Source organism: Cryptomeria japonica, chromosome 1 (genome assembly GCF_030272615.1).
Source record: "Cryptomeria japonica chromosome 1, Sugi_1.0, whole genome shotgun sequence".
In the NCBI taxonomy this organism is placed as follows: Eukaryota; Viridiplantae; Streptophyta; class Pinopsida; order Cupressales; family Cupressaceae; genus Cryptomeria; species Cryptomeria japonica.
The window spans coordinates 409,581,044-409,595,133 of record NC_081405.1 but is presented as its reverse complement, the minus strand read 5'-3'; the positions used below and the strand labels follow the sequence as shown (position 1 = coordinate 409,595,133).

Below are 14,090 nucleotides of genomic sequence, written 5' to 3'. Positions count from 1 at the left end.
AAGTTGATAGAACTCCAACTCCATGTTTGTTGTCTCAGCGGCTTGGGCTGAATTAACATGTCTCCATCAGTTTACCAATTGAAATAGGGTATGAAATTCCTTGCCTTCCTTCCTCCTTTTGGATGAAATCAAACTCCATTATCTGTCTTACTACTTCAACTAGTACCATCCTATCAGTGGGATATCATGGAAGACAATATGGATGATATGAACATCCTTGAATCCTAATGTATGAGAATTTGGAGAATTGGATGAACCACCAACCAAACTTTTCTACCAACACCATTGCTCCTTTAGATAGTCTTATGTGGAGTCCTCCTTGCAACAACCGAGTGAGATACATTGTGAATACATCATTGACTCTCCTAAAGTGTTGATTTTCATGTAACCACAACTGAGGATGGCAATCATAAACCTTGAGTTGTCCTTTCTTGATGCCTACCTCTCCCTTGCATATCAACCCTTTATACCTTATGTGTCTAGCCAATGCATACACTACATAGGAGCTCATGTAAAATGTTTTTGTTCTATCCAATTCTCTCAACTATATGTCTAAGTTATCACTGATTAACTTAACCCAATTTATCATCTTCAAGCCTAGAGAAACTTCTTCCACATAACAAAACATCCATACCTCAAATATTGTTCCTTGTGGACACCCCATGATCCTATTCAGTAAGAACACCATATCACCGTACTCCTCTTTGAAATCAGAATATAGAAACTTCTTTGGTATCTTGGATTGCAGTTTCTTGGGTCCATTCATCCAGTTTGAAGTGATGTGGTTCATACATCTTTCGGATGCCTTTTCAAAGAAAGCTTTTGATTCTTGCCTAGTCAATTCAACCATCCCATCATGGTGTGGGATACCAAATGTTTCCCTGATTGCTTCCTCTATGAGGTGTGCTAAGACCATTCCATTGGATGCTACTTAGTCCTTTCTTCGGGGTTATAGTATTTTGTGCATTCCACCATCAATTCACTGCATTGGACTGCGGGTGGGAAGCCAGCGGCTTGACAAATTCCATTCTTGATCATGTTGGTTGCCATGGGAGAAGGCATTGGATCGCGTGTGCCAAACATCCTCCTCTTGAACTTGGTCAAGTCGAACTGCTCCAAGTTGGTGTCTCCAATCTTCCTCCATCTTTAAGTAATCTGGGATTCCAGATAAAAGCCTTTGAGCAACGCTTTCATTTGATCCTTCCTTGATCCTTCTCCCGACATGTTCCTGCAAGAATCTCAAAGTTAGAATACTTTAAAATTGAATTCCACTAATGTTGTCAAGTTCTGATATTCTTTATGTATGCTTTTAACTATTATAAAATCAGAACTTAGAATAATTTAAATTCTGGAAATTTCATGATAGTGCATGTAATTCGTACTTCAAAATCTGAACGTTACAACCTTAAGATCTGATCATTACTCAGAAAATCTGAATCATACCTCTTCTCTTTTAATGATTAGCAAATTCTGAAATTAGGTTTCTGAGTTAAGGGGATGACTGAACTTTAATCAATACTCAGAAATCTGACTTAAACTGTTGGGCTTTGGTCTTTGACCAGCCTTTCAATTCCCTCTTCTAATGTTTTGATGTTCAGGATCTGCTTCAAACTGTAACTTCTTTAATTGCATATTCGTAGCATTTACTTTTGACCTTTTGCTCTTAAGGTAAATTCGCTGAGTCTTCCTTTAAGGTAGATTCAAATCGACTTGTTCAGATTCATGTTGGTGAGCTCCTCTTTCTCTTTTTTATGATCATTCGATTAATAACTTTTGAAGTGACTTTGAGACAGTCTGATATTGTACAATTTTTATAGGAGAGCAGAAGTGACTTTACTTTGAATTTGTTTTCGTTTGAAAGTCTCCTTCAGTTATTTATATGTGTTTTAGATGAGAAGTCACACCTCTCCATGTTCTCGGGGAAGGCTGACTTGACATCTTAAGGCTTACAATAACAAAATCGCACGCACTTCTTCTCCTCCCTTTAGAGGGCCGACTTGGAAAATGGATTGAAAAATTAAGTTGAAATTTAAATCGTCTTTCTTTATGTGATCTTATTCAACCTCTATCTGTCCAAGTTGAAACTTGCTTTGTCATTTGTTTTAACTTACTTGTTTAGATGTTCTAATTTTGATTTGATACTTTCCAACCCTCACCGTTACAACTTAGAAGTCTTATGTTTGTGATGCGCCAATTTTACTCCTTTGTTTTAGCAAATTTACCTTGAACTTCATATCATCCAGCTTACATCTTCCCAACTCACATCTTTAGAGGTTCGATTTTGACTTGATAATTTCCAACTCCCATCCTTGCAACTTAAAAGTCTCATGTCTACATCTTCATTTAACGAATTTACCTTTCTTTCTTTTCCAGCAAACTTTCAAATTACATCTTTAGAAGTTCGACTTTGATACTCAAGTGTTTTTAACCTCCATCTTTGCGACTTAGGAGTTTCATCTTTGTGAGAAGCTAGTTTTAATCTTGCTTTGTTTACCGATTTCATCTCCCTTATCTCCTAGTGAATTTCCTCTCATCTAACTTGTATCTTTCTAACCTCTTGGTTTCTTAAATTCGCCTTACTCAACCCTCCAAGTGTAGATGTTTCATTTCAATTTTACTTGCTTGGGTGCCTTTTCCCACAATCTTGGGTTAATTTACATCTTCTTCTACCAAGACACATCCTTGGAAGTTCGACTTTGAGACTTGATGATTTCCAACCTTCATCATTGCAACTTAGAAGTATCATCCTTCTTATCAACTTAAGTTGATGCACATGTTTTCTACTTTGACAATTTTGCCAATTCACACCCTTGGAGATTCGATTTTGATAATTTTCAACCTTCATCCTTGCAACTTACGATTTTCATCTTTTCATCTTCCTAAGGAGTCGGTTTGTCTTTGCCCTTTTGAAATTTGCTTAACTTGAATGTAAATTGACCTCTTTCCTTTCAGCGTTTATTTCCCTTCTAAGGAAGATCGACTTCCTATGACTTGAGGTTGATCTTGAATCTCCTTCTCATCATTGGGAGTTAAGTTTGAATAGGCATTTGGTTTCTAACCAACTTAGGTTGAACCGCAGCCACTTTCTCGTCATTGAGGGTTGACATTCATTAAAGCAATTTCACCTTCTTACCAATCTAAGTTGATCCACGGGTACTTAGAGACTTCCTACCAACCTAAGTTGATGCACAGGATCTCCTCTGGAACTCTTAACTTGATCTTCACCCTATTAGCCTTAGCACAGTGAATGACAATAGTTTTAGGGCAAAGTTTATCATTTTGAAACTTTGGGAGTTTGTTTGAATCGTGCAAATTTTACCAGCCAAGACCGTTTTGAGACCAAGTTGCTACTCAACTAGAACCCTATACAACTAAAGAGACTAAGCTAGGCAAGCAAAAAAGGGGGGTCCCCATTTTCAATGGGGTGATGTGTGAAGAATTCACAACAGACAGACCCCACAACAAGTCTTATTAATGTTAGAAGCCATCTAAAGCAAGAGTTATTGGTTTCTAGCCAATTGTACCAAACCTGGGACAAGACAGATTTCCAATTTCTAAGATAAAGATTAAGTTTTCAGTTATTGTTCAAGGACTTCAAAACCCTTTGGGTGTCAAATAGCAAAAGCTAAAACTTCTTGGCAGTTACTTTAGAAATTTGAATACCATCAGACCATCTTAAGTTGTCCAGCATTTCAATATTAAAGTTCATCTTCACAAGAAAATTTCAACTATACATGCCTTTAAACAAAACTGAGAAGATTATCTTCTGAGATTTAGGGATTGATATCTTATTTTTAATTATTCTCCTGTTATCACTTTATCATTGACCAAAATGCCTTTGGCCCACACTTTAATGCAGAACCTATAAAACAACGTAAGGATTATCTTTTTGTGCCAAGTTCCACCAAATAGACCTAAAGCTAGTAAAACTCCCCTCAACCCTGCAAAAAAAAATTAATCCCCAGAAATTAAGTGCCTTATTTATTCCCATGGCCCCAGATACTACAAAACACAGCAAACTGTGAAGGCTTAACAACAAACTTACTAAATAGTAGATCACAAAGATGTAAACCCTTCCAACTCTTGTTATGTTTAGGAAGAGCTAAACATATACTATTGCAAATTAAGGTCTTCTGATGTCCAAAACCATCTAGGGATTTTTAAATCCATTTAGTTGCAAGGGTTATTCCCTAAAGTTTGAGATTCTTAAGACCCAAGTCGCCTTTGTCTTTTGATAAACACCATGCCTAATTAATAGCATGCCTTTTCTTATTCCATTTCCCATCAAACCACAAGAAATTACATATTAGTTTCTAAATTTTATCTACTCTATAGCTACCAAAAAGCCAAGATGAAGCATAGTAGATACTAAAAGATGAAAGAACCTTTTCATAAACTTGCAATCTGCTAGGCAAGAATACCTAAATATCAAACAATTTTAGTTGGCCCTCCCTATTCCCCCCCCCGCCCACCTTTTATCAAAGAAAACAGGAGGGTTATCCTTTCAACTTAGAAAACTAGATTTGTTAGCCAAAATCTTTAATTTCAAACACAATATTTCTCCAACCTATTAACCACATTCCCAAAATTATCATCCAATTTTTAAAATAGAGTTATCATCTGCAAATTGGGCGTTTATTAATTCACTACTATCAAGTAAAGTGATACCTTTGAGAAGAAATGTAGAGAGGCCTCTCTTAACATGTACCTGGAAAAAATGACAAGAGCAGCTAGGACCAAAGGACACCCCTACCTTATAGACCTCTTGTTGGAAATATTGTCATTGATGTCAAAGGAATTTATTTAAGATTGTTATCATCAATGTCAAAAGAAGAATGAGGAGATTGTTAAAAGTTATCATTGATCTTCAAAGGATATATCCCATGATCCAAAAGGACTGGTGGTGAAGTAAGTTGTCACAAGAAAGAAGTGCCTAGAAAGGTTAGGTTTACTCAAGGATGGAACTCATCAGATATGTAGTTAGTAGTTTTACAGACATATTTTCAAGGATGGAACTCATCAGATATGTAGTTAGTAGTTTTACAGACATATTTTCTTGTAAGAATAGAGTTCTTGTAATGTAACATCATATGATCATGACAAGGAAGATATATCTCAACTTGTTAAAGGACATGTTACAAGATGGGTGCAGCATATTAATGGAGTTGTTTTAAGACAATAGTTGACTATATGCAATATTGATATTGCAAGAGAGTGAACTATTATCAGAAAGAAAACAGGCAATTATAATGATCACAACCTACAAACTACCAAAACAACCTACAGGAATAACTTCCCAAAGAAAAGCTATTCTAATTTATTATTGACTAAACATTGTTATATTTATTTATTTATCTAAACTACGTACTAAGGATGTAATACATTCCAACATTTCCCTCTTATTACATCAATACAAACAAAGGATATTACACTAAAAGGAATTAACACAACAACCCTTCTAGAAACTTCAATGTAGCACCTCCACCAATTCTCTTCGCTCACCCAAGAAAGACCAAAACTCCATCGATTGATCTCCTAACTGTCAAAACTATAAATCTTCAAAGTAACAATGAATCAATACATACTCAATTATTCAAAAGTACACCAATCCTTTTGTGAATCGAGACAAACTCCATTATCCACAAGAAAAACACCAACCAATTGTGAATCAAGACATTCAATTATCCATATTAACACTCTTTTTGTGGATCAAGACTTACTCAATTATCTATAAATACAAACATGACAAACTGTGGATTAAGACTACACAACCATCCATAGGTGCAACTCACCAAGTCTATGATTTGAGACATCCTCAACTATCCACAAATCAAAAACAACTGCCATGCCCCCCCCTTATTGATAAAGGGACTCAAAATGAAACTAGTGCTTCCTAGGCAAAGTGTCATCTCAAAGCAAGAAGCTAGATCGAAATGATAAAGTTCCTCTTGCCTCTAATGCCTCCAGCCTCCAATGATACCTCCTTAATTCTTAGACAAGATATTCCTCCTCATTGTCAATGTGGGGAGAGTCCTAATCATGTATTGCAAAATCATGCCTTTCAAAATTAGTCTTAGTAGCAACCAAAGTGTTATTGTCTTCAATTTGCCATCGATAAAATCTCTAGCACGTTGAATACAAATTAATAAAATGTGTCCTCTTTAGTTACAATAGAAGCATTGAAATTTGTATTTTTCCCTATTGAAATTCTAGACTTATTTACAAATAAAGCAATTTCTTCAGTAATTGGGTGATTTTTAGTGACTTTTCTATTCATCAATCAAATAATATATCACGTTTTCTAAGCTCGGATTCAGTTTGTTTAAAATAAATACAATGTCATCAAAGCTTGAGACATACTACTTAATAACATACCTTTGGCATCATCATCATCATCAACTTTAGATTTTATACCAGCAAGTTACTTACGGGAACGAAATGTATTAATGTGCTAAACAATACTATCACCTTCTTTCATCTTCAAGCCAAAAGTCTTTTGCTTAATGGACATCTTGGCACTTGAAGCCTATGAACCAAATAAAGAATTAAAAACCCTCCCATATTGGTTTTGAAGTTTTTATATGATCTAAATATTCATCAAACAATTTGACACCAATCAAGGTTGCGACTTTACAATCTTTTGCTACTCATTTTATAGCTTTATCTACATCTTGTGTTTTTATTTAACAAATCCATTGACAATATCCCAAAGATCATTTTCTATTAAAACCAATGCACCTTAACTTGACATATATGAAAATCATGCCCCTCAAATTTAGAAATAACATATGATTTCTCCATTCAAACAAAATCAATCTTATCACACCAAAGCATGCAAATTCAACAAAACATCCTCCTTATTTCTACTTAAAAGAAAATAAAACTCCTTATATCATTAGAACTCCAATTGCAAAAGTTTATATTTCTTTTCTTTTTAGAAGTCCAGAATTATCACAAAAAATCCCTTAAAACAGTAGTCCCCTATATACTTGCTAAGCCTAGCATTCAAAAATATATATACAAATCACTCAATTACTATTTGCAGTTAAAACTGTATGGATAAATCACTAGCTTCTTCCCTTCACTTAAGAGCCCTTTTTCCAACTTATGCCCACAGAAGTTAAATTTATTGTTTGTGATTATTTTAATAGAAAGTTGTCGGCTCATATAACCAAAATACCCTTCTCTCTTTCATGCCAAGCTCTAAGGAATGAATCCACATATGTCCTTGAAAATAGAACCTACTAAATCTTCCATGCTCCTCCAACTCTTCCTCTGCCATGGTAGTCAATGCGTACGGCCACTTTAGGTTCCCTTCACAGCATGGGGAATGAAGACATTGCTCATACAATCCCTTGTTTCTAAGCTGCCTCGAATCAAGTTGCATACTTTTGCATCAGTAATCAAGCATGTATGACTATATTACAAAACTCTATTTCTATTGGGATCTTCTGAAACTCGTTGCAATTGTTGATTTTGCCATATTACTTAAGCATTTGAGTCTACAATGGAATTTGGGGGAATGCTTCAGCAGCCTAATATTTTGCTCTATACCATTTTAGAACAAGGAAGAGTGTGAAAGTGTGAAGTTAATATGCCATGAATCATACACAAATAATATGCAAGTGATATTTGTAATGTCCCCTTTTCAATTCATTCCTATTCCTATGTGATTAGCCTATCATTCTGACCCTTGTACGCTAATAATTGTGAATAGAGGGTCTTCTGAGGTAGGGGCTTGATTAATGGGGGTTCTCGTCTTCTCCAAAATTCAATATGTTCCAGTTTGGTCTTCATTTGGTTCAGATTGGACTTCATTAGGGCTCTATATGCATTACTAACTATTTATAGTAAGTCAGAGTTACATAGAGAGGGACCCTTTCTATTTTTAGTAAGGCAGTTGCACGTAAAAAGGATTGAATGGTTAACTTCTGGGTGCAGACGAAATCGAGAAATAATGTTTATTTGGGGAGTTATGATTATTTAATTATTAATAAAGTGAACACTTTATTAATAATTAATTATAATAAGGCATTTAATGTTATATTATAACGTTATTAACGTTATATTTGCATCATTAAAAAGGGGGCCAATTGATTATTTAAGTGATGTGCCTAGGCCAAGGGGGTGAAATTAAGTTATAATGCCAACATTAAAAAAGTTTAATGAGTTAAAAAAGTGGTTTTTTGGAGAAATTTGTCCCCCCCTTGGAGAGATATAAATATACATTGAAGAAGCCAATAAACTCATTCTAGATGCATTTGTTTTGAGAAAATTGATTGAGTTTGTGGAGCCAAGGGTTAATACAGATCAATTTGTCTTTGGGAACGAAAAACTCTCATTGATAGCATAACTGAGGTGGTGAAAGACCCACTGAGGGGTTGCAGCTGAGAGTAAAGGATATTTCAGTCCTTCACATTAGAGCTTATTGAGATTTCGCAGAAGTATTCATGGAGAATAATAAGGAGACATACTTCAGCTTTAGGGTCGTTTGATGTTCGTTGTATCTAAACCTTGAGGAAGAAGATAGGCGGTTTATTTTGGAGCTTACAGGTGAAGAATCAACATAGGGTTTGAAGCAATTTGAAAGTATATCTATTGCAGACCTAAGTCTTTATCATTGGCAGCCATTATCGATCAGATTCCAAGCTTTTATTGCTTCTACAGTACCCGTTAAAAGTGACGCTACAGTGCCCATGAACAGTAGTTGCTACAGCACCTTCCTCTTGGCATGTGGGGTTTATATCAAGCAATGGTTAAAGTTTGTCAAGTGCAGATTGCGTACTTGTTGGAGAATGTTTATTGCGGACTTTAATTACTGGTTTACACTTCCAAAAATTTGCTGTCATAACATTTTCAGACCTGCACTCATTGACATGGAAATCCGGGTATGAAAGTATTGCATGCCAACTATTTGTAATAATGCCCATGCATTTTCAATCATTGTAATCAATCTAAAATGCTGCAATTGAAGAGTTTGGAGATACATATGATTACATTCTGAAAATTGTTTGTTATTAGCTAAGAGTCTTGGCCCTTATTTCGACATTTGTAATAAGTCTATTGCCTTCTAATAAAGGGAGATATTGTTAATTTTAGATCAGACTGTAACACAATAACAGAGAATCAAATCAAAGCACATAAAGAACACCAAAAATACCCTAGGAAAACCTTCCTCTTGGAGGTGAAAAACCCAACTATAATCTCAGATCTTATTATGGAATAATCAGTAAGTATCTTTACAATCTGCTTCAACACTTGAAGCTATCAGAACAGCTGTAGTATGGAGTATTCAAGCTAGGGCATATACAACAATGGAATGACTTATCTGCAATACATAGATCAATTCGCTGTCTCAAGAAGGTTCAATGCCCTTTGTATGCAGTTCGCTGTCCTTCATATATAGTTCGCTGTACTTTGAACAAGTTTCGCTGACCTTAGAAGATAATTCGCTATGCTTCAGATGATATTTGCTGATCACAGGGGTAATTTGCTGATGAATGCTGAAGGAGAATGTATTCGCTGTGTATAGGATGAATTCGCTGATAGTGTGTGTATATAATGATTGATGCTTTGAATATATAGATGACTTTAGCTTTCCAATTTACCTAAGTCGGCTTTCAAGGAGAGCACTTATAATTACAATTCAATGCTTAAAGATTGGCACCAAAATAGAATCAGTCCCATACGTTACAAGTGACCTCAATATAGGTCAGCCCCAACACGTTACAAGTTACATAGAGATTATTGCATATAAGGCGTGACTAAGGCCAAGGGTCACTTAAACACATACACATGCTAGGTCGGCCCTAGAAGGGATCCAACCTAGCTATAACATCAACACTCCCTCTTAGCTAGGGAGGAGACTTTCTCAAGATCTGAGTCACATAGTGACATCCACCATGGCTACTCCCATGGATTGAAAACAAATGAACACAAGTGCTCATCACGCAATCATGATGTCGTCATCTCAACATGACGTTCACCATAGCTATTCCCAGAGGGTGAATAAACACAAGTGCTAGATCATGGAATTTCTTCCATGACATCCACCATACCTACTCGCAGAGGGTGGATCCACCATGCCTGCTCGCAGAGGGTGGAAGAGGGCTTTCACCTCAAACTTCTCCAAGAGAAGAGTGCATTACCACCATGCCTACTCACAAAGGGTGGAAGATACATCTCAATGTATCACTGATGTTGAGTCTCCCTCTTAGCTTCCAATCTTATCTCGAAAGTATGCAAACTTCACCCGAGCAAGAGGCTTGGTGAGAACATCTGTTGTTTGCTCATCAGTGCTAATGTACTTCAGTTGAACAGCATTCCTTTGCACCATATCCCTGATATAGTGATACTAGATTTCCACATGCTTCATTCTGTCATGAAACACTGGGTTAGCAAAAAGCTTCACACATCTCTAGTTATCACTATGGATAACTGTAGGCTCCCAAGGTTGTCCAAACAATCCAACAAGAAGTTTTCGAAGCCACACTGCTTCTCTAGCTGCCACACATGCTGCAATGTATTCTACTTCTGCAATACTCAATGCCACTGAAGAATGTTTCCTGCTACACCAAGAAATCATAGCAGATCCCAAGCTGAAGCAAACTCCAGAAGTGCTCTTACGATCAGAGACACTTCCTGCCCAATCAAAATCAGAATAACCTTCCAAGTTCAGTACTGCGTTGGAAGAGTACTTCAACCCATATCCAACTGTACCACGCAAGTATCTCAAGATATGCTTGGCTACAACTAGATGAATCTGTCTAGGTTCACACATAAACTGACTAAGAGCACTCATTGCATAGCAGATGTCAGGTCTAGTGTTAACTAGATACATCAAGGATCCAATCAACTGTCGATACTCAATAGGATCCACAAGATCTGAACTAGCTGCAAATTCACTCAACTTCTTCAAGTTAGATTCCATGGGAGTAGACATAGATTTACAATCTAACATTCCAAACCTCTTCAAAATATCAATGGTATATTTTCCTGGACTTAGAATAATCTCATTAGATCTTTTCCATACTTCTAACCCTAGAAAGAAATGCATGAGACCTAGATCTTTCATTTCAAATTTTGAAGTCAGATCTTTCTTACATCTAAGAATGAGATGATCTTCTCCAGTTATAAATAAGTCAACACATAAAACAGAATTAACATCTCACCATTGAATACCTTTAAGTAAATATTTCGATCAGCATCATTCTTACAGAAACCTAAGCTTACCAAGTACTTGTCAATTCTTTCATACCAAGCACGGGGAGCCTACTTAAGGCCATATAATGCTTTCTTCAATCTATATACATGAGACTCTCTCTCATGAATCACGAAGCCTTCAGGTTGCTCTATGTAAACCTCTTCTTCAATAACTCCATTGAGAAAAGTTGTCTTTACATCCATCTGATGTAATTTCCATCCCTTAGCTGCAACAATAGCAATGATAGTCTTGATAGAAGTATATCGAGCCACAGGGGCAGCGATTTCCTCATAATCTAAGTTGTCGGTACGGGTACGGGCATGGTTACGGGCACGGGTACGTGGGCACGGAATGCTGGTACGACATTTTTTGGGGGGGGGGCGCTGGGTACGTATGGGTACATCCGTACAAAAAAATGTAAAAATCATAAATATATACATATATACAATCTAATAAGTAGAAACAAAAATTAAATTTAGAATCCCACATATCATCCATATGCTAAACAAAACTTGGAACTATCATATATGGTTCATATTGATATAACTATAACAAAATTACAAATTTACTATAAGTCTAATCTAATATGAAATATCCATTTGTCAAACTTTGAATGTTATGGTAGATATCGAATTCATCGTTCATTGGTTCAACAATAAAATAACACAACTAATAATCAGCAATAGCATCATATGGGTCACTAGGAAGATCAAGATCAACATCATCATTGACATTAGATGATGTAGGTAGAGTACTGGAACCACATGCAGCCTCACTCCCACTTGCACTAGCAGCAAATTGGCTATCAGACTCCCCAGAAAGTAAAGATTGTGTGGTAGCTGAAAAATCCAAATCAGTTCGCTCTAGATCTACATCCCAAAACTTTGTGCTCCCATCCTTGTACTCATTTTGTTTATGAGTAAGAAGGCACAAGTTTGAATGCACATAAACGAGCTCTTCAACCTTACTTGCTGCCAGTCGGTTGCGTTTCACTGAGTGGATAAAGGAGTATGTGCTCCAATTTCGCTCAGATGAAGAGGAACTAGCAACCTATTGAATAATTGACAAAAAGTGAGAGGGTGACAATTATAAAATAGTAAAAAATATAAATTTAGAGAGCAATAAAAATTAAGAAACTTACTTGCGATAAAACTTTGATTGCAAGAGTCTGAAGGTTTGGTGATGTATGGCCATTGAGGTACCACCAAGCATGAGAATCCTTTTTATACTTGTCATAGAGAGCGGAAACGCTTTGACCATTGGAGGCTACAAAATCAGCAAACTCACTTGTCATTAAATCCTCCATTTCAAAATCGGGGAAGAGTTTAGTAAGTGCTGTCCTACACCCTTCACTAACTTCTGAATCTCTATATGGTGGTACCCTTGATGGCTTAGCAAGCATTTCATCACTATAAAATTTGGGAGTCAATGCAAATGCAAGAAGATGTAGTGGGGTGGTCATTTTGTTCCACCGCTCAACACAAATTGATTGAACCTCTTTGAAGAAAGTTTCTTCGAGATCTTGCTCTTTTGCATTGATGATGGCTTTCATTTTCTCAATCATCAAGTCAATGCCATCATATACCTCTCCCAAACATGGGTGATCCATGTCAGTATAACGGATCATAGTCATGATGGGCTCAGTGAAACTCAAAAGATATTCCACTCGATCCCACCAAGTGTCATCTACGATCATGTGCTTTACAGTTGTTGCCCTTTCAGTATTGGATTGCCTCCATAGGGGCCAACTTTGACTAATTACCATGCTAGCAAGTGGCTGTCGCACCTTCACAAGTCGCATCAGGACGATTGTGTTGGATGCAAATCGAGTCTCGGCAACCTATTCAAAAATTAAAAATAAAAATTAGAATACAAAGAAGACATGATAAAAAAAATAAAAAATTAATGATTACCAAAGTGAAATGTAGATTTTAAAAATTGAAGTGTTTCAATTACCTTTAACAACTCCAACTATGAAAATGATCTGAAAATGGCATGTGACATGTTATGGTTTGTGATGAACATTTGGATCTCTTCAGCCTCACATAAATTTGTTTGATCCAATGTATTTTCCTGCCTATCTTTTGTAGCATGAGGTTGATAGAGTGGACAGCACAAGGCGTCCAAAATATGTATTCAAACCGTGTCTCAATCAACATACCTGCAGCTCTACAATTCTGCGCATTGTCTATGTTTTTTACCTCCTTTGCTAGTAAGGTGCTACGCACCTTCTCATAACCTAGCCCTGTGTACCCTTGTGGAGCCTCATTTACCTTTCTCAACATATCCTACCAATATGGTGATCGTACCACATTAAATGACAAACCATTTGCATATAGACATCTTCCAACGGATTGATCTGCAATCTCTCTAGCATCATTCTTAAATGCTCTCTCTAATGGTCCCCTGCTTCTCTTCACAATAATAGGTTCTTCACTAATTGGGTCCAAGAATGGGTGGCTCTCTACCACTATATCAGGAAAATTGCTATAAGATGGAGAAGTAGGGGGCCTCTTTGATCTATTTCCTCTTCCTGTCAACAAAGGATGGTTTGAGGCACGACCAACTCTTGCATCTGCTTCCTCTTGCTCTCTAATATATCCTGCTATTTCTTGAGGTGACATCCCATTTCCATCCTTTCCTAGACATGGTTTGATTCCTTGTTGGGGAATGACACAAAAATGGGCTTTGACACGACTGTAGGAGCTAGTTTTTTTCACACTACAGAAGTTGCATATCCAATTAAATGTTCCACCACCTTTTACTTGGTCTATTATTTTGACATATTTCAATAAAGGTGAATTTGGGTCAGTTTTGAAAGTCCGTTGAGGAGTAGAGCTAGTAGTCGTTGCCATTATGATTTCTACAACGAATTAAAAAATAATTA

The 14,090-nt window shown here is 36.5% G+C and overlaps 2 protein-coding genes across 2 annotated transcripts in view; both read right to left on the bottom strand.

The window, feature by feature from the left end:
• LOC131065570 (UPF0613 protein PB24D3.06c) overlaps positions 1–14,090 on the bottom strand; it is a 145,275-nt gene that overhangs the window by 69,340 nt on the left and 61,845 nt on the right. The window lies entirely within an intron of this gene.
• LOC131065562 (uncharacterized) lies at positions 11,718–13,039 on the bottom strand. The gene is made up of 2 exons (XM_058000114.2): positions 12,345–13,039; positions 11,718–12,253 (listed from the first exon to the last, which is right to left on the bottom strand). Exons 1-2 carry the CDS (start codon positions 13,002–13,004, stop codon positions 11,873–11,875), a joined length of 1,041 nt encoding a protein of 346 aa, XP_057856097.2. The 5' UTR covers positions 13,005–13,039; the 3' UTR covers positions 11,718–11,872.